Genomic DNA, 21,447 nt, shown 5'->3' on the forward strand with positions numbered 1-21,447 from the left:
CCATGGGGGCACATCTCTTTGGGAACGAAAGGATGGGTCTGGGTTGCCACCTTTTCGCAAAGTGACCTTTTATGCACGACATGCCATCTATAGAGATCTTCCAGGTTCAGATGGCTGCATTAGCTATGCCAGTCCACCAAGGACAGACCCTTCACCTTCACCCCACACAGACTAGGCAATCAAGAGCTTTCCACTCACCAGGGTTCTTCATCTCTTCCCCTTCAGAAAATCCAGCAGCTGTCAGAGGGCTCCATGTTTGGCCACGGTCTGAAGCACCTGTTCCACAGCCGCCGTCGGTCTCGGGAAAGGGAGCACCAGACGTCTCAGGATTCCCAGCAGCAGCAGCAGCAGCAGCAGGGTATGTCCGACCATGACTCCCCAGATGAGAAGGAGCGCTCTCCGGAGATGCACCGCGTCTCCTACGCCATGTCCCTGCACGATCTGCCTGCCCGGCCCACTGCCTTCAACCGTGTGCTGCAGCAGATCCGGTCCCGGCCCTCCATCAAGCGGGGCGCCAGCCTGCACAGCAGCAGTGGGGGCGGCAGCAGCGGGAGCAGCAGCCGGCGCACCAAGAGTAGCTCCCTGGAGCCCCAGCGTGGCAGCCCTCACCTGCTGCGGAAGGCCCCCCAGGACAGCAGCCTGGCCGCCATCCTGCACCAGCACCAGTGCCGTCCCCGCTCTTCCTCCACCACCGACACTGCTCTTCTGCTGGCCGATGGCAGCAACGTGTACCTCCTGGCTGAGGAGGCCGAAGGCATCGGGGACAAGGTGAGGTGGGTCTTCTGGGGCAGGGGGAGACTCAAAGGCAAGGGCCATCTGCTGAGGGGCCTTGAGATCTAGGGAGCTGAACCGGGGGCCCTGCCTGGCAGATCCTGACACCCTGCCGCCTGCAGAGTTATCTGCCTTGGTTAAAGGAGTCAAATATGACTAGGCCAAAAACAAGAGATGATTCCCATGATGGCTAATTTTTGTTTCCTCAGGGTTTTGTTTTTCAAAATTGTGTTTTGTTCATACTGGTATTAATGTTGACTTGTTTTCCTTAAATGGGCTATCAAGAAGCAATATGTATAGTAGTTTAAAGCATAGACTGGAAGCAACACTGGTTCTGCCACTTACTCAGTTAACCTCTTTATGCTTGTGTCACCAGTTGAAAATGAGGATAATAATAGTACAGTTGTAGGACTAAATGAGTTAATATATATAACATACTTGGAATAGAGCCTGGAGTAGTATCATCTTTACTATTGGCACCAACCAAAGAAGATAGGGAATCCATGAAGGGTGATTTGGGAAGGAGAAAAGCTAGTTTGGCACTTCATGAATTTATATATTCGTTCTTTTATTCATGTAACAAGTATCTATTGAATTATTATTTTGTGCTACAAGAATGAACAAGCCAGTGTTGCTGTCCTTGTGGAGCTCACTCTAGGGGGGGACGAGTGGGTGAATGAACAGAGAGATGGGAGCTGCTGTGGGAGCTTCAAGGGAGAGGGGACTTGAGGAGAGAGCGAGGAGCTGGCAAAGACCTGTTTGAGGAAACCATTGAGCTGAATCTTAAATAATTTAGCCAGGCAAGAACTGGGAGAGGGGAAGGGGGAAGGGAGGGCGTAGGATGTACAAAAGCACACAAGCTGGTGCTGGGGGCTACTGGGGGTTCATTATGGCCAGAGCATCTAGCACTTTTGGGGATTGACAGGTAGGCAGAGGCCATATCACAAAAGGCCTTGCCATGTTGAGTCTGGGAATAGTGTGAAGCTATCAAGGGGTGCTAGGCAGGAAACTGGCAGGACGAGGTCCCTCTAGGTCTCAATATAAAGAGTAGATTGGGGCAGGCACATGACTCACACTTGTAATCCCAGAACTTTGGGAGGCCGAGGTGGGTGGATCACTTGAGGTCAGGAGTTCAAGATCACTATGGCCAACATGGTGAAACCCCGTCTCTACTAAAAGTACAAAAATTAACCAGGCATGGTGGTGGGCGACTGTAATCCCAGCTACTCGGGAGGCTGAGGCAGGAGAATTGCTTGGACCTGGGAGGCGGAGGTTGCAGTGAGCCAAGATCAAGCCACTGCACTCCAGCCTGGGCGACAGAGCAAGACTCAGTCTCAAAAAAATAAACAAATAAAGAGAAATAAAAGAAATGAGGGAATTCTCTAGTTGAGGAATCACAGGAGAAGGAGCGTGTTTTGAGGGGAAGGTGATGAGTTCAGTTTTAAACCTGTTGAGTTGCAAGTGCCTTTGGGAGCTGTCCAGCTAGGGAGGACCAGCTGGTAATTGGGTCTGTGGGGTAGGGTCCTGGGCCGGGGCCAGTGCTCTGGGAGCTGGCACTGAGGTTGAAATCATGGGTATGGGTGAGGTCTTCAAAGGAGGATGTGTCGAATGAGAAGGAGGCCATGGACAGATCCAACTGACATATAAGTGACAGGCCAAGCACCAGGAGCCTGTGAGAGAGCAGTCAGATGGATAGAAGTAAACTTGCAGCAAAACAAAAGAAAAATGAGCTTGAAGGAGGAGGAAGTAATCAGAGTGAAATGCATAGAAGGGGCAGGTCACATCTGGGTTTGGAAATGTGCACAGGCAGTAGCAAGCAGTGGCTGTCATTGGGAACCATGACCTAAAGCCAGCTTCTGTGGATTAAGGAGAGGGTGGAAGTAGAGGCAGGTGTGTAGCTTGGCTGGGAAGAAGGAGGGTATCAGGTGGAGGCAGTCTGGTTTTGTTGGTTTTTTTGAGTCGGGAAGCACCTGAGCCCACCTCCATGTTGACTGGAGAGGGCCCTATTAGGGAGAGACCGAAGATAGCAGTGAGGAAGGGGAATTCTCACTGGGGTGAGGTCAGTGAGTAGATGAAAGGGTGTGAGATCCAGATGTCAGCATGGTCCTTGGTCACAAAGAGTCACCTCTGGGAGGCAGAAATGAATTCTTACTTTGTTTTTATTTTCTATGGGGGAAGAAACCAAAGGTGCAACTGTTTATTGAGAATAGTAGGGGTGATGGGAAGGGCTGGCTTGAGAAGGGCAGTAAAGTTTTGGCTTGGGGCAGAGCAAGGCTCTGAGCAGGAACTCTCTGGTGACCTGTCTGGTGTTGTAGAGGCTCCTAAGTTGTGCTGGCAGCACCCTAGTGGTTGCAAATTGTTTTCTCTGTAGTGGTCCTAGCCAGAGGGTAGGAACAGAGCTGAACGATTATCTGGCTAATCCAGGGTTGGGGGTTGCTGGGATGGCATGTAAGGGCGACAAAGGAGTTGGGGGTTTGGGTCAGAGAATGCTCAAAGGGGTGGACCTTGAAACCTTGGCTAGCAGAGAAGGAGGTAGGGATAGGAGAAGGCTGATGAATGTGGAGAAAAGGAGATGGGGGTACTGAGGGAGTGAGGGAGCAGGTATGTTAAGAATAAAGAGGAGTGAGAGATAGGAGAGGGCATTGGAGTTTACGATTTGGGGGATGGGATAGGGAAGACAAAGGTCCGAGTATACTCATAGAGCATGACAAACAAGGAATGAATGGAAAGATAATTTGCAGTGGCAAGAGCTGAGAAGCTAGGTTGTGGGATGGGCTGTCCACATGACATGGAGATGCCCCCTAGGACAGTGGTCAGAAAGGAGGGCAGCAGGTAGCTTTGATGACAGGAGGGTGGGGTAGAAGAGTGCAATGGCAGGGACCTCAAAGGAGGCACGGCTGAAGCAACACTGAGTACAGTAGAATGCTGGTCCCATCTCCAGAGGGCACAAAATGAGGGAGGAAGAGGAAGAAAAAAATCACTGCGATTAATGCGGGCTCCAGGGCAAGTGGAGCTGCAGTAAGAGCCTGCAGGGGACCAAGTGCCTGACTATGGGCAGGAGGCAGCTTGTTTATTGTGGAAGGAGGAGTCTGGAAGGTCCAGTGGGAGGGCAGATGAAAGAGAAGACAGCTCAAGTGGAAGTGAAAGAAGGAGACCTGATGGAAGACCAAACAATTCTACATTTGGGGCATGTGAGGCCCCGTGGGTTTTCCAGCATCAAAGTCCCAAGGGAAACTCGGATATAAAGTTGTTATTACCTTAGATGATCACCAGAGCAGATCCATCTCCACATATAGTTTTAACTTGTTCTCTCATCAACACAGACTGTTTCTCAAGTTCTTGTGCATGCTGACATTTGAAAATGTTTGGATGTTCATTCATTCAACAAGCATTTGTGTACATGCCGTGTGCCTGGCACTGTATAGCAGCTCGGGTTTGGTTTTGTACTTTTCCGACATAGAAAGTGCTTTTGTAGACATTGTTTCGTGAATTTCTTAAAGCAATCCTGTGAGACAGCTAAGCCAGGTGAAGATACCCCAATTTTTTTTTTTTCTTTTTTTGAGACAGAGTCTTGCTTTGTCACCCATCTCTGCTCACTGCAACCTCCACCTCCTGGGTTCAAGTGATTCTCCTGCCTCAGCCTCCTGAGTAGCTGGGATTATAGATGCCCACCACCTCGCCTGCCTAATTTTTGTATTTTTAGTAGAGATGGGGTTTCACCATGTTGGCCAGGCTGGTCTCAAACTCCTGACCTCAGGTGATCCGGCTTTCCTCAGCCTCCCAAAGTGCTGTAAACTGGGTGTGAGCAGGGCATCTGGTTCAGAAGCTGTCCAACTACTCTGGGGGTGGGGCAGAGTAGCTGGATTCTGGAGTGGTTCCAAAGATCAAGCCACAAAGGTTTCTGATGATTCTATGTGGCGTGACAGAAAGAGAGAAGTCAAATGTGGTTCACAGATTTGCGGCCTGGGAGCCAGAAAGAAGAAATGGCCAATAACTGAGTCAAGGAAGATGGCAAATGGAATGAGTACCTGGCAAGGGGTGTGAGGTGGGGAGGCAGAAATCAGAGCTACGTTTGGGGTACCTTCAGTTTGAAATGGCTATTAAACGTCCACGTGGAAATGCTAAATAAGCAGTCAGCTATACGAGTCTGGAGTTCTGGGGAGAGATCCAAGCTAGAGGCATAAATTTGGGAGTTGTCAGCATATAGATAGTATTTAAAATGATGGGACTGAACCATTTGCAAGCCTAGCCTCCAGTGGGGAGAAGTCTGTTCTCAGAGTGAGGAGCTCTGCACGCGTTGGCTAAAAGGGTGGCGTGGCTTTGTGAAATTGAGAGCTGGAGGAGCCCAGCAGAATGAACCAGGTTGTTCAGCCCTTAATGAGCAGACACTCTGCGTGTAGAGGCAGCCAGGCCCACCTCTCATGGGTGAGTCAATGAATACATTTTAAAAATCAAATTAGAAAAACCCTGTCAAGCAGGAGTCTCTGGTATGCAGCTATTTTATGAGGAGGGAAACCGTGAACCTTGCTGTCTTTGGTTGTCTAGGGCTCCCATGAAGACCTCCTGAGCAGGGGAAAGATGTTGGGGTGGGCAGTGGGCACTGACAGAAGCTGGTAAAAGACTAGATGTTTGCAGGGGCCTGGGGGAAGCAGGACCTGGGGGAAGCATTAGCTGGGGAGCTTCTCTGTGGGGCTCTGCCATGTGGCTCACCATGCCTGAGATATCCAGATGGGAGGGAGGAACTCTTTTTTTGCTGCTTATGGAAGACGAGACCCAGAGACTTTGGGTGACCTGATGAGGGGACAGTTCTCTGGGTTCAGGGTGATAATGGGGGAAATGGTTGTTCTTGTGACTATTTTATATCCTTCTTTAGAACCCTCAGCTTTGTTAGGTGTATGACCTGGTTGATCTTTATAACATACCTGTGAAGTTGGCAGAGCAGGTGTTATCTCCATTTTACAGATGAATAGACTAAGGCCTAGGGGAATCAAGAGACTGCTTGTCTATGGCACCCAGCTAGGTCTTGGCAGGGAGACAAGGGATCCTAGTCTGTACCCAAGACTCATCTGAGAGGTGACATCACTGAACCCAGCTGAGGACCATTTTATGCAAAGTCTATGGAGAGCCGGTTTGCCTCAGCCGAGGGGGATGATTTTATCTCTTGGTTGCTGTTTCCCCTTGAGTAACCTAGATTTCCTGACCTGGAGCTATCCTTCCAGGAATGGGCGTGGCCCTGGGGATCGTGAGGAGAGAAAGGTGCTTCCCTGTCACAGAGGAAAAGGGTCTTCCAGCCATCAGTAAACCCTGCTCTGTCAGCTGACTCCCCCACACCCAGAGGCCCTGGGCTGGTGTGAGAAGCAGTAGTGGTTTTGCCCTGATCTCTGGGCATGAATAGGAGGTATTCTTCTCTCCCTAGTAAACACAGCCCCACATGCTCTCTGCAAGATCCCTGGTGGTTACTAGCATCTATTTTTAATTCATAAGCCTCCCCCACTCCGCACACCCCCTGCCATTGTTTAGAACTCACCAGCTGGCTTTCGGACCAGAGCAGCCCTGTTGAGGTTGAGTTACCGAAACACCCTAGAGGCAGCTAAAGTTCCTCAGCTGTCCTAGAGAGGCTCACCCTAGCCCCACCCCAAGAAAATAGGGGACCTCAAGCCCCAAGGGGAGCAGGGTGTGATGGGGGACAGATAGGGGCTCACGGTCCAGGGAAGCAGCTCAGCCTTGGTGATGGTAATTTGGCTGTTGGTTGTTCCTGCTAGATCCACTTAGTTGTCTTTGAAGTTGTGCCTTCAATTACTTTCCTGTTTAAAAACAAAAACAAAAAACATTGTTGGCTGGGTGCGTGGCTCCTGCCTGTAATCTTAGCACTTTGGGAGGCCGAGATGGGTGGATCACTTGAGCCCAGGAATTTGAGACCAGCCTGGGCAACATAGTCAGACCCCATCTCTACAAAAAGAATTTAAAAATTAGCCGGGTGTGGTAGCATGCACCTGTAGTCCCAGCTGCTTGGGAGGCTGAGGTGGAAGGATCACTTGAGCCCGCGAGGTTGAAGCTGCAGTCAGGCACGACTGTACCACTGCACTCCAGCCTGGGTGACAGATTGAGACCCTATCTCCATTTTAAAAAATCATCATCTCAGCCTCGCCATTCTGCTTTCTAGTATGTATGTGACACAGAAAAGTAACTGCTGTCTCTGTCTTAGATTTGTAAAGTGGGGAAAAAATTGTCATCAATTGTGGGTGCACTTGGGCATTGGCAGGTGATTAGAGAGTGCAGGTTTTCCATCCGTGTGTTGCCTTAACCTCTGGGAGGCACATGCCCTGGAGACTAGAGAGGGAACCGCTGGTTATACATCCAGTGGAGATGGAGTTGAGCCATCTGGCTCCTCAGAAAACAGATAAGGTCCCCACCCTCTTCTCCCTCCTCTTCTTCTTTTTTTTTTTTTTCTTTTTTTCTTTAACAGCAGTTCCTGGAAAATGTAGTGTCAGAGGGTTGTATTCCCCTTCTGTCATCTCTCCCAGGCCTGGTTAGGCATCAGTCCCCTCTCGCCTTGTTCAGAACCTCTCCCCAGCTGACCCCTGTGCTTGTGCATGGAGTGTCAGGAAGGGGATGCAGCGCAGGAGTGCTGGGTTTACAGCCAGCCAGCTCCTGACTGTGTCCTGCTCACCCCTTCCCCTCCTGCAGTGTGGCTGAGAAGCAGCATGGGGCAGAGCCGGGAGGGCTTCTGGACAGCTTCGGGAGACTGTGGAGGTGCTGGGGACAGGACTTTATGACAGGCCCTGCTTTGAGAGCAGGCAGGAAGGAAGAGAGGGCCAAGATCTCCCCATTCATGCTGCAGGTAAAGTGAGGAGGGTGGAGAGATGACAATGTCCTGACTGGATGCTTCCCTGTGGCCTCATGGAGGTGTTATCTCCAGGCTCCAGACAGGGAAACTAGTGGAGTTCAGCCCATCACCTAAGCCAGAGCAGACTCTGAATGCCCTGTGCTCTCCGTCCACTCCCACACCGGATTTATCCAACAAGATTTCTTCTCTGCCCCAGCATAAATAAGCACCCCTGTTTACTCTGAAGGATGGTGAGTGAGGGGCCCCCCCAACCCCTGGCTCTTGCCAAGAAGACAGATCTTGGCAGCTGTCCAGGGGCCCTGGTTTGTTTATGTCTGGGAGTCTGCTGGTTCAGAGGTGGGTGGGGCGGGCTCTGCTGAGAGAGGTTTCCAAACATGACCACTCAGCCAGCTGGCCATGCGGGCGCCCGATGTATCTGAACTTGTAGGCCAGGTTGCATGGGAGGCTGAAGGGGCCCAGACGGGCCTCACTCTGCATGTTCACACGAATGCATCCACCTTCTGAGTCACACCACCATGCAGGTACATGCGCCAGCCTCTGCTGGCCTGCCCTCCCTCACACCCAGGAGTGGTGGAGGGCAACTGCCTCCTCTGTTCCCCTCGCCCATCCCATCCCATCTCTTCTGCCCTTCTTTCTGCCTCTCTGCATGGAAAGGTCCTTTGGGCAGAGGGAGAGCCAGAGGCAGCCAGACCAGCAGTCTCAGAGGAGCCTTTCAAGGCCGTGCCTGTGCTGCCAGTGGCTTGCCAGGCCAAGGCAGGGCAGCTGTGTGATTGGCCATGAATTGCTGCTCCCTGTCTCAGTGACTCAAAGCCCCTATTCCCCAGAGGCTTTGGGGTCCCAGCACAGCTGTATATCCTCTTATGCCTGGAGATCTGAGAAGTTTCTTCCTTTAGTCTGATTAGAATTCCTCATGTTCAGGTGAAGCCCCTTGCCTTGTAGGGGTCCTGTCCAATTAGGAGAGAGGCCCAAAGTGAGAACTCTGTGTCTGACCTAAAGCTCTGACACCAGACATCATAAGCTGCAGCAGCCTCTTGACTTTTCAGACAGAATCAGACAGCAAGTAACTGGCCTCCAGAATTAGCCTTTTTGCATCTTTTCCCCACTAACACCCACTGACTTTCTTTCTAGATTGAAAATATCGGCCGGGCGCAGTGGCTCATGCCTGTAATCCCAGCACTTTGGGAGGCCAAGGTGGGCGTATCACCTGAGGTCAGGCATTCGAGACCACCCTGGCCAACATGTGGAAACCCTGTCTCTACTAAAAATACAAAAATTAGCCGGGTGTGGTGGTGGGCATCTGTAATCCAAGCTACTCAAGAGGCTGAGGCAGGAGGATTGCTTGAACCCGGAAAGAAGAGATTGCAGTGAGCCCAGATCGCACCATTACACTCCAGATTGGGCAACAAGAGCAAAACTCAGTCTCAGAAAAAGAAAAGAAAAAAAAGAAAATATCCAGTATTCTCCAGATTAGCTCTGGCATCTGGGAGTACAGAAATTGCCAGGATACAGGGGGCAAAATTAGATAACTTCCGAGTTACCTAGCCAAGATGTGAGGTCATGCCTTGTTGATGCCTTTGTCCCCAAGCTCAGGTGAAAACTTGGTGAGAAATAAGCTGTCTGTCTGCAGACACAGGTGGGAGAGGCCAGCCAGATATCTGCCTGGGCTCTCCAAGGCTGCCCAAGGGGAAGGTGTGCTCACGGTTCAGGTGTCAGACCCCGATGCCAGAGCTGGTAGCAGTCAGCAAGAGTAGCTGTCATCGAGTTCCAGACGGTGAGGAGCCGGCGCTTATGATGTGGGCTGGGTCATGGGAGTTGGCTCAGGTCTCCCCGGCTACCCAGCACATTCTTCCTTGGATGTGCCACATCCCTGAGATGAGAAACGTGACCCCAGTCTCCTCCGGTGCCAGATGAGGCAATGGAAATACAGTATCATTAACCTGATCCCTGCTTCTGCCTGTCCTTTCCGTAGGCACATTTTGGGCTTTCTCTTTATACCCCACAGAGCAGAGGGCTCTGAAATAGAAGCAAAAATGAATGTACACACCCCATTGCATTCCTTCTAGGCTCCTAGGAAATCAGCAGCTCCCCTGAGCTGCAGTAGGGAGTTGGGGGAAGTGAGTGTCGTTTCTGGGGACAGTAGCCTTTTCCTACCTCTCTTCTCTGTCCGGGGACAGGCTCTTGGGCCCCTAGCCCATTTCCCAAATCTTTCAGAGGCCAACCTAGAGGCCTCCTGCCTCCTGCTGCTTTTGTCCTCTTTGATCCCCCTCCAGATCTGATTCTGGGAGTTCTCATTCTTCCTTTTCCTTTCCTCTTCCTTATAGTTCTCCAGATACCCCACCACTGGGACCCTAGAACTGGGCTAGTGTCCATAGCTAGTGAATAATTTAGCAGGCTCAGCAGGAGCTAAATCAGACCCAAGGTGATACTGTGACCAGGAGGCCTCCTCTGGGCAGCTGGAAAGGCGAATCCTGCCCTGGAAAGACAAGTGCTCTGTAACATTAACTTCATTATGTAAGGTTTCTTCATTGCCTGAGAAGGTAGCTTCAGATCCAAATATAATCTGGGCCCCATGCCTGTCCACTGACTTCTCAGGGGCTCAATGGCTTATGGGCATGCCCCCCAAGAGGTGCCACTCCTGTCCTTTTGAAAGCCTTCCTGGCATCAACAGTCAGCTGAACAGCAAGCTACAGTTTGCAGAATGCATTCACACACATTTCTCGTTTAGTCACATCAGTCTCATGGTATGCTCTGAGCCCTTGAGTCAGCAGGAGCACACTAGAATTCAGTGTTTCAATCCTCTGCTTTTAGAAAGGAATGATTCCAAATTATTCCTGGCAAGCAGGATGGGGTAGAGGGTGCTCTGCTCCCTAAAAGTTGCCCAAAAAGGAAATGTGGCTTCCTCTCTAGGTCACTTTCTCTCGGGCCTGTTCCCAGTAAAGCCTCCTCCAGGGCAAGTGACTGTAAAGGCATGAAATCATCCGTCTTTCCTACCTGCCTGGTACAGATTTTGATTTGCCTAAAAGTGACCTAAGTAAGTGGTTCTGTTCACTGCCCAACATCTGGGCTCATGTCTGTGCCCAAGAAGGACTACCTAAACAGGAGTGTCTGCGGCATTAGATGGGCAGAGTACCAGCAGGAGAGATGGCATGCTCCCTCCCTTGAAGCAGCTGAAAGGTGCCCTGGTGTGTGCATGTGGGTGCTGCCCTGCATCTTCCTCCACTCTGACCTGATCTGTCTGCTTTCTCAGCTCACACAGCTATGCCTATCCATGTACTCCTAGGAAGCCTGCCCACCTTGGTTGCTGCCGTTCATGCTGAAGAATATTATCCTTCCTCTCGCATTTCCCTGGGGGTTAGCAGAGCTCTTTGGTCATGTGTGTTTCTAAGAAGATGCACCTTCTGGCTGGGCTGAAAGTGAATACTTGGGGAGAGAACCTCTGAATAATGACCACTTTGCAAACCTCCATTTCCAAGCAGGCTTGGTGAGCATAAAAGAAGCTGCCAGCCTTTCAAAGAAGAATCCTCACTGGGAGATTTTCACCGCACATTTAGGGCCTGAGATTTTTTTAAGGCCTCACCTTGTATTCTAAGCTACTAAATGTAGCTGCTTTTCAGCATGGTTCTTTGCTCCTAAAGCCTATGACTTCTCCAGTTTCCCACCCTTCAAAATGTGTGGTTTGTGATTTTTTTTTTAAGAGAAAGAAAAGTAGGCCAGGTGCAGTGGCTCAGGCCTGTAATCCCAGTGATTTGGGAGGCCGAGGCAGGAGGATCACTTGAGGACAGAAGTTCGAGGCCAGCCTGGGCAACATAGTGAGACCTTGTCTCTCTTAAAAAATAATAATAATGATAATAAAAATAACTAGCTGAGTGTGGTGACATGCACATGTAGTCCCAGCCACTTGGGAAGCTGAGGCAGAGGATCGCTTGAGCCCCCAGAGTTTGAGGCTGCAGTGAACCATGATCACACCACTACACTCCAGCTTAGGGGAAAGAATGAGACCCTGTCTCTAAAAGAAAAAGCAAGAAAAATAAGATGATTTTCAAAGGGCAGCAGGGAGAGAATAACAACAAGGCAAAGGAAGAGAAAATAAAAAATTTAAGATTTAAAGATTTAAAGAGTACTAAAGAAAGAAGAGGCATGGCATAAAAATTAAGGGAAGAGGAGGAAGGATATAGAAGAAAAAACTAAACTAAGGGGAACCCAGTAAAAGGGCTGAGACCTTCCAGACGTGCAGAGAGAAGAGCCTGTGCCCAGGACCTGGGCTTCCTTCCAGTCCACCCTTCTAAGATGACAAGAGCCCATCTGTCACCCCCGCCTCAGGCTTAACTTGGATGGGTGGAAAAAGTGAAGCCAGAGACCCCCTACCACAGCTCAGCTGCCCATCCTGTGAATTGATAGTGACCACTCTCTGTCACTGAGATGTGGCCTCCATCTCTGCCAGGCCAGAGAGGAGGCAGCCCAGGGGTGTCCAAGACTGATCAGGAAGTGCAGGGGATGCGGCTTACTCCACAGCTCCTTTTCTTTGCAAAAGAAGAGCTGCTTTGCGACTGGTGTCCTTTCAGAGCCTGCTGCTTTAGTGCCCTTGGCAGCTTTTCCCAGGTGTGCCTGCCACTCTCGTAACTTTGCTCCCGATGGCAGCTACTTCTTTGACTTTTTCTGTTTCAGACCAAGTCTTCCAGGTACTATCTGGAATACTGTGGTTTGTGTATGCATGTGCACATATACCCATGGTGAGGGAGCTTCAGGACCAGTCACCGATTTCAATAAAACTTAGAAAGTGTCATGCGTTTGCACGAGGGTCCTGGGAGATAATGGTCCTGTGTACCATTTGCAACTAGGAGAAGTGAGACTCAGTTGCACAGAGTCTCCAAGGCTTGGCTCATTCACCTTCTCCTCTATCTCCTGATGCCACTGGTCTCACTCTGTAAGGCCGCCTCACCCAGGCTGCTGCTTTGTAGTTGCTCCGGCCTCCTTGCAGTTGTGAAGTGGCATGGACAGAACGTGGAAGCTGCATAGCTAGCAAGTGGCAGGTGAGGATTTAGACCAGGTCTTCTGACTCCCAAGCACTCTGTGGGCCACTGAAAGGCTCATCCAGTGCCCAGCGAGCCCAGCACATCTTCCTGCCAGACACATTCACCTTAATCCCCTCTCTTTACACCGTCCTCCCATCACATTTGTGGAAACATTCTCAGCACCTATAGTGACTTGACCAGGGTCACTCAGAAAGCATGGAAGTGAGTCTCGCACCCAGGGCTCTACAGGGCCTTTCCCACCATGCCACCATGCTTTGGGCTGTCTGTTCCCCACCCCCACCACAGGAAGCTCTGCGTCCATGGCAGATTTGGGAACACGTCTCATGTATAAAGACAAGAGCAGGCTCAGAAAAGCATTACTCTCCTGCTAAATTGCCTGGCAGGCATCCCCCTGGTTCCTGTTTGCTACTTTTCTCCTAGCAGACTGTTGGTTCCCTCCTGACCCCCTGTTTTCCTGCTGTTCAGTTATTGTGCTGATGGGTAAGCTGCTCTTGGATTGGAGCTAAAACCTCCCGTTAGGGAACTACGAGGTTCCTGTGTTGGGGGCACCTATCCCCAGTTTATTTTGGTGGTGCAACATGGCCTTGCAGGAAACTCTGTTGCTTCTGAGCCCTCCTGATCCCAGGAAGCACAGAGAGACCTACCATGCAGAGTGAACCCCAGGGCTCTCAGCTCACTCGGCCCCTCCCCACCTGTCTCCTGCTGCCACTGCCTTCTCTTCCTTTTCCTCTGCTTAATAAGAAGAAGTTAAAAATCTTAGCTTGGGCTGGGCATGGGCTTACATGGGCTCACACCTGTAATCCCAGCACTTTGGGAGGCCAAGGCAGGCAGATCACGGGGTCAAGAGATCGATACCATCCTGGCCAACATGGTGAAACCCCGTCTCTCTACTAAAAATACAAAAATTAGCTGGGCGTGGTGGCGCGCGCCTGTGGTCCCAGCTACTCGGGAGACTGAGGCAGGAGAATCGGTTGAACCCAGGAGGTGGAGGTTGCAGTGAGCCGTGATCGCATCATGCACTGCAGCCTGGTGACAGAGCAAAACTCCGTCTCAAAAAGTAAAAAAAAAAAAAAAAAAAAAAAAGAAGGGGTATCTTGAGTATGAGAAGACCAAGCTGTCTTTGTTGCTACCTGAGACAGAACTGCAGTGGCCAGACTGCCTTTCATGGCACCTAAATGAGATAGATCATTTCATCATTCTACCATGTCAGTGTTGAGGGAGGATCAGTCTTATGCTAGGCACAGCGAAGGGTCCAGATGAACATAAGATCTGATCCCTGCCTTATCATTTAATAGGGGCATAAGACCTATTTACAAATAACCCTTATGCAAGAACAGTGCTTGGTGCCAACATATAAAGTCAAGATCCAGTACCATAGGAAGGGGATCGTTTACAGAAGTAGGGGAACTGCTAGAAGTGTTCCCTGGCCCTACAGGTCAGAGCTGGCCCCAGAAATTGGGACCTATGTAATATGCTTTGCCAGGCTTCTGTGCTCACAAACCCCAAGTCATCAGCCAACCACAGATATTTGTACAGTTTCCATGAGCCCAGGGTATGAGGACTCCTGATCTTGGTGATTTTGGCCGCAAGCCCTGGCACTGGCTCCCAGAGATAGCACTGGGCCCTTATCTCTTTACACCTTCTTGAATTTGGGACTACCCAATCAACGTGACGCGTGTTGACCATCATTATTTAAGCCCGGAGTCCCTCACCAGGCTCAAGTGGGTGCAGAATTCACGTCTTTCTGAACAGTTCTGCTGTGGGAAGCTGCCATTAGAGAGATCCAGAAGGCCCCAGGACTCAGCGGGCCACTCACTTACCCAGCTCACTGCTCATTGTCCTCAACTGTGGACCTCTGTCCCCCTCTGCTGGCCACTCACAGAATTTCCTGCTGGGACTGTCGAGATGAAGTCCAAGGAGGAAGAAACTGCTGTGAGTTTGCCATCTGTGTTTTATCTTGGGTGTTTTTGCCAGGGCAATGCTGGCGGAGACTGGGAAGCAAAAGCTAGTGCAGAAGTGGCTTTGGTGTCCAGGGCAGAGACTGGATTTCTGGGACAGGATCTCAGGGCAGAAGAATTTCGCTGGTGAGGCTGGCTGCTTCCTCCAGGTGGTTATTGGAGTAGAGAAACTGCCTTGGAAGTGATGGTGCATTAAGCCAACGGGCAGGGCAGCAGGGAGAGGAGGAGAGGACTCTGGCTGGAGCTGGCTGTGTTAGGATCTGCTGGGGAGCCCCCCTCCAGGCTCCAGTCTTTTTGGCTTTGGAGAGCTCTTCCCTGTCCTGGAAGGCTGGCTGGGAGGCTCACTTCCATTCCAAATCCATGAGACTGCTCTGTTTGTGAGAGGAGCTTCTGATCATGGGAGGCATTTCTGTGAGATGGGAGGGGCAAGGTGGAGTGCTTGTCTTCTGGGTGGTTGAAGGATGCAAGTGCATCCTGTCATGTGTCCTTGTGCACATCCCTTTCAACTTCCCTTGCCCCCCCTGCCACCCCTCCTCATTGGTGTCTGTCATACCTGGGCATCCTTATGCACATAACTCACAGTGGAACAGCTGGACTTGGGGAGGGGCATCTCATCAGAGCTTGGTCCTCCCGTGCTCGGTGATCCTCCATGTCTCCTGCCAGATGGGAAGGAGCAGCCCGTGAGCCCCAGGGGAGGGGGAAATCTCCCAGAGCAATCCGTCCCTAATCCCCAGGCTGTGCCTCAGTCTGGAGATGGCGGCTGCAGAGCCTGGGAGCTCAGGCACACCTGCTCGCAGGCCCCGGCTTCCTGGAGCAAGCCCAGTGCTGCCCAGGGTCTGTGACCCCGGGGGCCCGACGCACTCCACAGACAGCTGGGGCCTCAGAGCTCCGGGCACCTCGTCACCAGCACGGCTTCGGGAAACAGGGCCCACACAGGTGAGGCCCCTGGTGGGTGGAAGGAGAGAATTTCACTGGGTGGAGTGGAGTTGGGGGATGGAGAAAGGCCTATTCTGCAGTTAGTCAGGTGGGCTCTGCTTACACTCCAGTCTCTCAGGGAGCTCTCCTCCAGAGAACTGTTTGTGGGTAGGAGAAGGGAAGAGCCTTAGGCTGCCAAATGCTGGGAGAGCCCCTGGGGCTGGGTGTGGGTGCCCTGTGCAGGAGGGCAGGTGAACTCTGGCAGAGATGCCTCTAGAAGCCGTGGCTATGTGGCACTTCTGGGGCCCAGGCACCTTATTAAGTGGAGGGGTGTTCCTGGTTGTGGTCACTTCTGTCTATGGAGAAACAGTGACAGGGATGGGGATTGTGAAGGTCCAGTGAGTGCTGACCCCAGGGAGACAGTGGGGGAGGCCATAAGGAGTAAAATGTTTGGGGACTGAGAGTTTTTAGGGAATTCAGAGGATGGAGAATGGAGAAGACTTGAATATGAGAGGGCAGCTCAGGGCCCCAACTGGGATCTGTGGGTGTGAGGAGACGAGGAGGGTGCAGGACATTTACTGGACAAAAGTGTTTTGTTCTCCACAGGGCAGACGCTGAGTGGAGGATGTAGTTTTCATCAGAACTGAGGGGTGGCCCTAATGGAAGCGGCTAGAAGCCAAGGGTTAGAAGAGAAGGGGTGTCTCCACCAGGACAAGAGAGTAGCCCTTAGGGTCAGGGCAGAAGGAAGAACTTGCTGGCTACAGGAGGTGGCAGGTGGAAGCCTCTACCTGGTGTCAGCTGGTAATAGGCAGCTGGCTCTGCGCGGCCTGGAGATGAGCAGGTGCTGCCTGAAAGGATGAGTGAGTGACTTTCCTGTCTCTCGGGAGTTTGCACCTGAAATCCCCTTGTAGTAGAGCGAGAGGCCTTTTAAAGCTACTGAGGGCATGCTCTGCCCCTCGAATCCCCCATGTGGCAGCTGGGGCCTTTCTACGGGGGTTTTGTCACCCCGCTGTGCCCCTGGCAAAGTGACTCAGGTCCATACTGCCCCACATGTGCCCCATTCAGTATCTAAGCACGTGGTGCCTGCCCGCTTGAGAAAAGCCGCTTAGGCTTCCAGGCACCAATTAAACCGATAGGTAGGCTCTTTCTCCACCCCCACACCTTCGCCCACCTGGGAGCACCCGGGTCAGCTGTGATGACACATCAGAGCTGGAGTGAGCAGCTTCCTGTGCCCACATATCCTCACCAGGAAGGCAGAGAGCCACCAGCCCCACGGGGCTATTCCTGCTGAGTTGAGAAAATGGAATGGGGGAAGCCTCCGACTTCAGGACCAAGGGTTGGAATACTTGCTGGAATGTTGGGTTGGTACGGGAAATGACAGGTTCCTTCTCTCCCGGCTTTACTGTAAGGTCACATGACCTCTTCGGGTTGAAGGATTTTAGCTGGCCATAGGCTTTCCTCTCCATCCTAGTCCGGTTGACCTCCCCTTCCATCTGGGAATGAGGAGAAAAAGGGAATCTGAGTGTTCTTTTTCCTGAGAGGGCCACTGAAATCAGAGTCACGGGGCAGCAGTCAGCAGATTGAAGCATCTCTGCTGAGTCACCCAGGCCTGCCAGCCCTGGGGCCACACTCGCCTGCTGGGCTCTGACCCACTGGAAGCCCAGGCCTTGCTCCCAGGAGCGGTGTTCTGCATGGGCCTCGGCCTGCTTGTCTAGACCCATAGACCAGCCAGGGTTGACACCTGACTCCATTGTCAGGATGACTGGGCTGCCCTGCTTTCCTAAAGGGAAGCATAGGAACCCTCAAAGCTTTTTCCTTGTGTTTTTTTTTTTCCATCTAAGAGTGACCTTATATTGTCTTTCCAACTCCTGAGCAGATGGTAACACGAGAAGGCTCCTTCCTTCCTGTCAGCCTGCTGTGGGGACCCTAATAGGGGTTCTTTGTGAGTCTGGGAAGGGGCTGCCTGCCTCAGAAGGAGGAGGGTCAGAGGTACAGATCTCTCGTGCAACTGGGAGCACAGGTATGGAGCACATGTTCTTTGCAAGTGGCAGCTGTTTCTGTGGTCCATCTTGAAAACTGCTTAATGCATTTACATTGTGAAGAAAGAGAACCACGATTCACATTTCCCAATTTACATAGCTAGTGCCCTTCCCCTCCCTCCACAGAGCTTCACTTAAGCCTGGATACTTTCTGTCCCAACAGTGTCTACTGTGTGCCTCCCGGATCTCAGGGATCCAGGCTGCTGGGCTAGTGTGTGAGAGGAAGCACCGGTGTCCCGTGTCCAGGGCCGGGTTGACACGAGGACACTGAGTTCAGGCCCTGGGAGGAGGTGGGAGCCCCAGGAAGGCCATGGGAGCCAGGGCTGGGAAGCCGTGATCCGGCAGCTCCTTATAATCTGGCAGAGAGCCTAATCCAGCTTAATTTAGTGTTGTGAAAGGGGCCAGGGAGGTGAGTCCAGAGTGCCACCAACGCCATGTGGAGGGGAGCCCCCAGGTGTGCATGGGCTGAGGGTAGGTCTCACTGGAGCAGGAAGAGGAATAGGGAAAGTTGGGTCTTGGACACTTGAGAGAACATCCCAGCTGTGGCTCATCCAGACATTCATCAGCACTTCTTAGCCCCCAGCCTTTGTGTAGAGCAAGATGTATGGCCCTGACTGGTAGGGTCCCTGAGCACGGGGCATTCTGGTGTGGTTGGATCATGGAAGAAGCATGACTCTCCCTCCACAGTTCTCCTCTTAGAGCTTGCCCAGCCCATTCACAGGGATTAATCTGGAGTCAGGTACCTGTGGAGTGGCCAGCCTGTCTCAGGCAGGAGGGGGTTGGGTGAGGAGGTCATGGCGTGGGGGCCACAACTCCAGGTGTGGTGCTGGTGGCCAGGCATGGATAGACAGCTGGGTGGCATGGACCAAACAGGACTCTGATGGCTTGGAGAGAGGCGCAGTGGTGCCTGTGTAGCCCACCTGTGCCCTGCTTTGGGCTGGGGAACCTTGGGCATTTCTGCCTGCTGGTGACTGGAGGTTGAGTAATCTGTCCTGGTCTTCTTTTTAGTCGACCAGCTGCACGACAGGGGGATTAGGAATGTGTCAGGAAGAGCTGCTGCTCTACTAAACCTGACATGGTGAGCTGAAGGACCCAGAGATCCTCCTGCAGACCCACTCTGTAATGGGACAACGGTGGGAGCTGCGGCCCAGGCCAGTGGAAGACCCTGGCCGTCCACACCCAGTTGTTGAAACATCACTTCCATCTAGTTCCTAAACATTTTCAGCACCCCCAAGGAAACCCTGTACCCATTAAGTTGTCACTCCCCATTCCTTCCCTCACGCTCACCCGAGCCCCCTGGCAACACTAATCAGCTTTCTGTCTCTGTGGATTTAACTATTCCGGATATTTCATATAATGGAATCATTCATTATATGGCCTTTCTTGTCTGGTTTCTTTCACTTAGCCTAATGTTTTTGAGGTTCACCCATGTTGGAGCATTATCAGCACTTTGTTTCTTTTTTTTTTTTTTTTTTTTTGAGATTGAGTTTCTCTCTTCGCTCTTCTTGCCCAGGCTGGAGTACAATGGCACGATCTCGGCTCACCACAACCTCCGCCTCCCAGGTTCAAGCGATTCTCCTGCCTCGGCCTCCTGAGTAGCTGAGATTACAGGCATGCACCACCATGCCCAGCTAATTTTTTGTGTGTTTTTAGTAGAGATGGGGTTTCTCCATGTTGGTCAGGCTGGTCTTGAACTCCCAACCTCAGGTGATCTGCCCTCCTCAGCCTCCCAAAGTGCTGGGATTACAGGAGTGAGCCACCACACCTATTTCTTTTATGGCCAAATAGTATTTCGTTATAAGACGTACCACATTTTGTTGACCCACTCATCAGTTAACGGACATCTGAGTTATGTCCTCCTTTTGGCTATTGTGAATATTGCTGCTGTGAGCATTTGTGTACAGATCAGTGTTGAATACTCATTTCCAATTCTTTCGGGCATTGAAAATATCTAGGAGTGGAATTGCTGGGTCATAAAGTAATTCTATGTTAATTTTTTGAGGAACTCCCAAACTATTTTCCACATTAGCTGTGCCATTTTAGGTACATTGCACAAAGCTTCCAATTTCTGCACATGTTCACCAACACTTATTCCTTTTTTTGAAGCAGGGTCTCACTCTGTTGCCCAGGCTGGAGTGCGGTGGTGTGTGTGTTCATAACCCACTGCAGCCTCGAACTCCTGGACTCAAGCCATCCTCCTGCCTCAGCTTCCTGAGTAACTGGGACTATAGGCACACACCGCCACACCTGGCTGTCTTTTATTTTTGGTAGACAGGTCTTGCTGTGTTGCCCAGGCTGGTCTTAAACTCCTGGGCTCAAGTAATTTTCCCATTTTGGCCTCCAAAAGTGCTGGGACCACAGGTGTGAGCCGCTGTGTGCAGCCCACTTACTTCCTTTTTAAAAATTACTAGGGTCTGGGCTCGGTGACTCATGCCTGTGGTCCCAGGTACTTAGGAGGCTGAGGTGGGAGGATTGCTTAAGCCTGGGACGTCCAGGCTACAGTGAGCCATGATCATGCCATTGCACTCCAGCCCAGGCCACAGAGTGAGAACCTGTCTCAAAAAAAAAAAAAAAAAATTATTATAATCATTCTAAGGGTGTGAAATGTCTCTTAATTTGTTCGTATTTGTTTCTAAGCACCTGCTTTATGCCCTTTACTCAGTGTTTCATCTCCTCATCGTGATAGCTCTCAGCTGGTAAGTGACAGAGCCAGGATCTAAATCAGTGCCCAACTCCAACTTTAAAGCCCTTTCCTTTACATTCCGCAGGCCCTGTATCCTGTCTCATCGCTGGTCTTTTTGGCAAATCTTTTTCCTTTTCTCACCCTCTGACCTGTTCCAGCACTCTGAACAGCTTTCTCATCTTTTTCTTGTTCACTAATTTTCTTTCCTTTGTTAAAGCATAATCCCTCTTTGTACCTGTCCCTGTCTGCCAGTTTCTTGGCTCTGTTTACCTTGGTTGCCCTCTCTCCATCAAGTCCTGAAAGGGAGCTGTCACCCTGGGTACGTGTGCCGCGGAAGGCAGGGCACGGAGAGCTCCCCACCTTCCTCAGACACGCCAGCTCCCTCCACGGGGAGGGAGAGCAAAGTGATGTTTTGTGATTGGAGACCGAACAGCAGATCCCACGCATTGTAAACCTCTGTGAAGGGTAGGAAAAAGCTGGTGTCCTGCTGCAGGACTCCCAGGCTGGAATCTTGACCCAGGGGTAGAGAAGAGGGGCTGGCAAGAGGACCAGGATCCCAGCTCAAGGCCACTCCACACACCAGGCCCAGGAATGTCTCTTCTCATTCGTGGGGATTTCCCAGCCAGCTCCAACTCTGCTTCTCAGAGTTGTAACTAGACAGCACAGCCTCTCAGGGATCTGGAGGTCTTGGGTTCCCTCCAGGGATAGGGGTAGGGACTAAAGATCCTGGAGGGGAAGGATGGGGGGATGTCTGCTATTTCCTGTTAGCATGCAGGATGTTTCCCTTGTTCTCCAAACTGAAATAACCTTTCCTGGGTTTGGTCAGCCTGTGTGTGAAGAGGGCAGATCCGAGTGAGATAAATGTGAGGTTTACCCCAGAGGTAGGCTACCCCATCCTTGATTTGAGGAGTGTCTCAGTGCAGTCTGGGGCTCCAGGCAAACTGCCTACATCCCTGTGTCCTTCTTTACATCCCTGATGGGTGGGGTGGGGACTGTGATCTAAGGAGGAGGCTGGTGTTGGGGAGAAGCTCTTAGATGCTTTCCTGAGGTTGGGCTCCAGGCTACAAGCACGGATGAGCTCAGTCTCAATTAGGATCTCGTGGTGAGTCCATAGTAAAAGTCTCCGGTTGGCACGGGGAGTTATTGAAGGGAGTTAATTCAGATGGAAGTGGTTGCCGAGGTGTTCCAGCCTTAAAAGCAA

The 21,447-nt window shown here is 51.4% G+C and overlaps 1 protein-coding gene across 2 annotated transcripts in view; it reads left to right on the forward strand.

Annotated features, from left to right (window-relative positions):
* The first annotated feature begins 209 nt into the window (after nt 1-209).
* The window catches only part of TMCC2 (transmembrane and coiled-coil domain family 2), a 30,876-nt gene continuing 9,638 nt past the window's right edge, over nt 210-21,447 (forward strand). The window contains exon 1 of one of the 2 annotated variants that reach the window (XM_026450912.1): nt 210-768. In XM_026450912.1, the coding sequence (XP_026306697.1) occupies nt 253-768 (516 nt within the window). In that variant the 5' untranslated portion in view covers nt 210-252. Of the gene's footprint in view, nt 769-14,351; nt 14,584-21,447 lie in introns of those variants that run through there. The other variant, XM_023186873.2, reaches the window with a different exon arrangement.

The sequence above is a fragment of the Piliocolobus tephrosceles genome, chromosome 1 (assembly GCF_002776525.5).
Source record: "Piliocolobus tephrosceles isolate RC106 chromosome 1, ASM277652v3, whole genome shotgun sequence".
Taxonomy (NCBI): Eukaryota; Metazoa; Chordata; class Mammalia; order Primates; family Cercopithecidae; genus Piliocolobus; species Piliocolobus tephrosceles.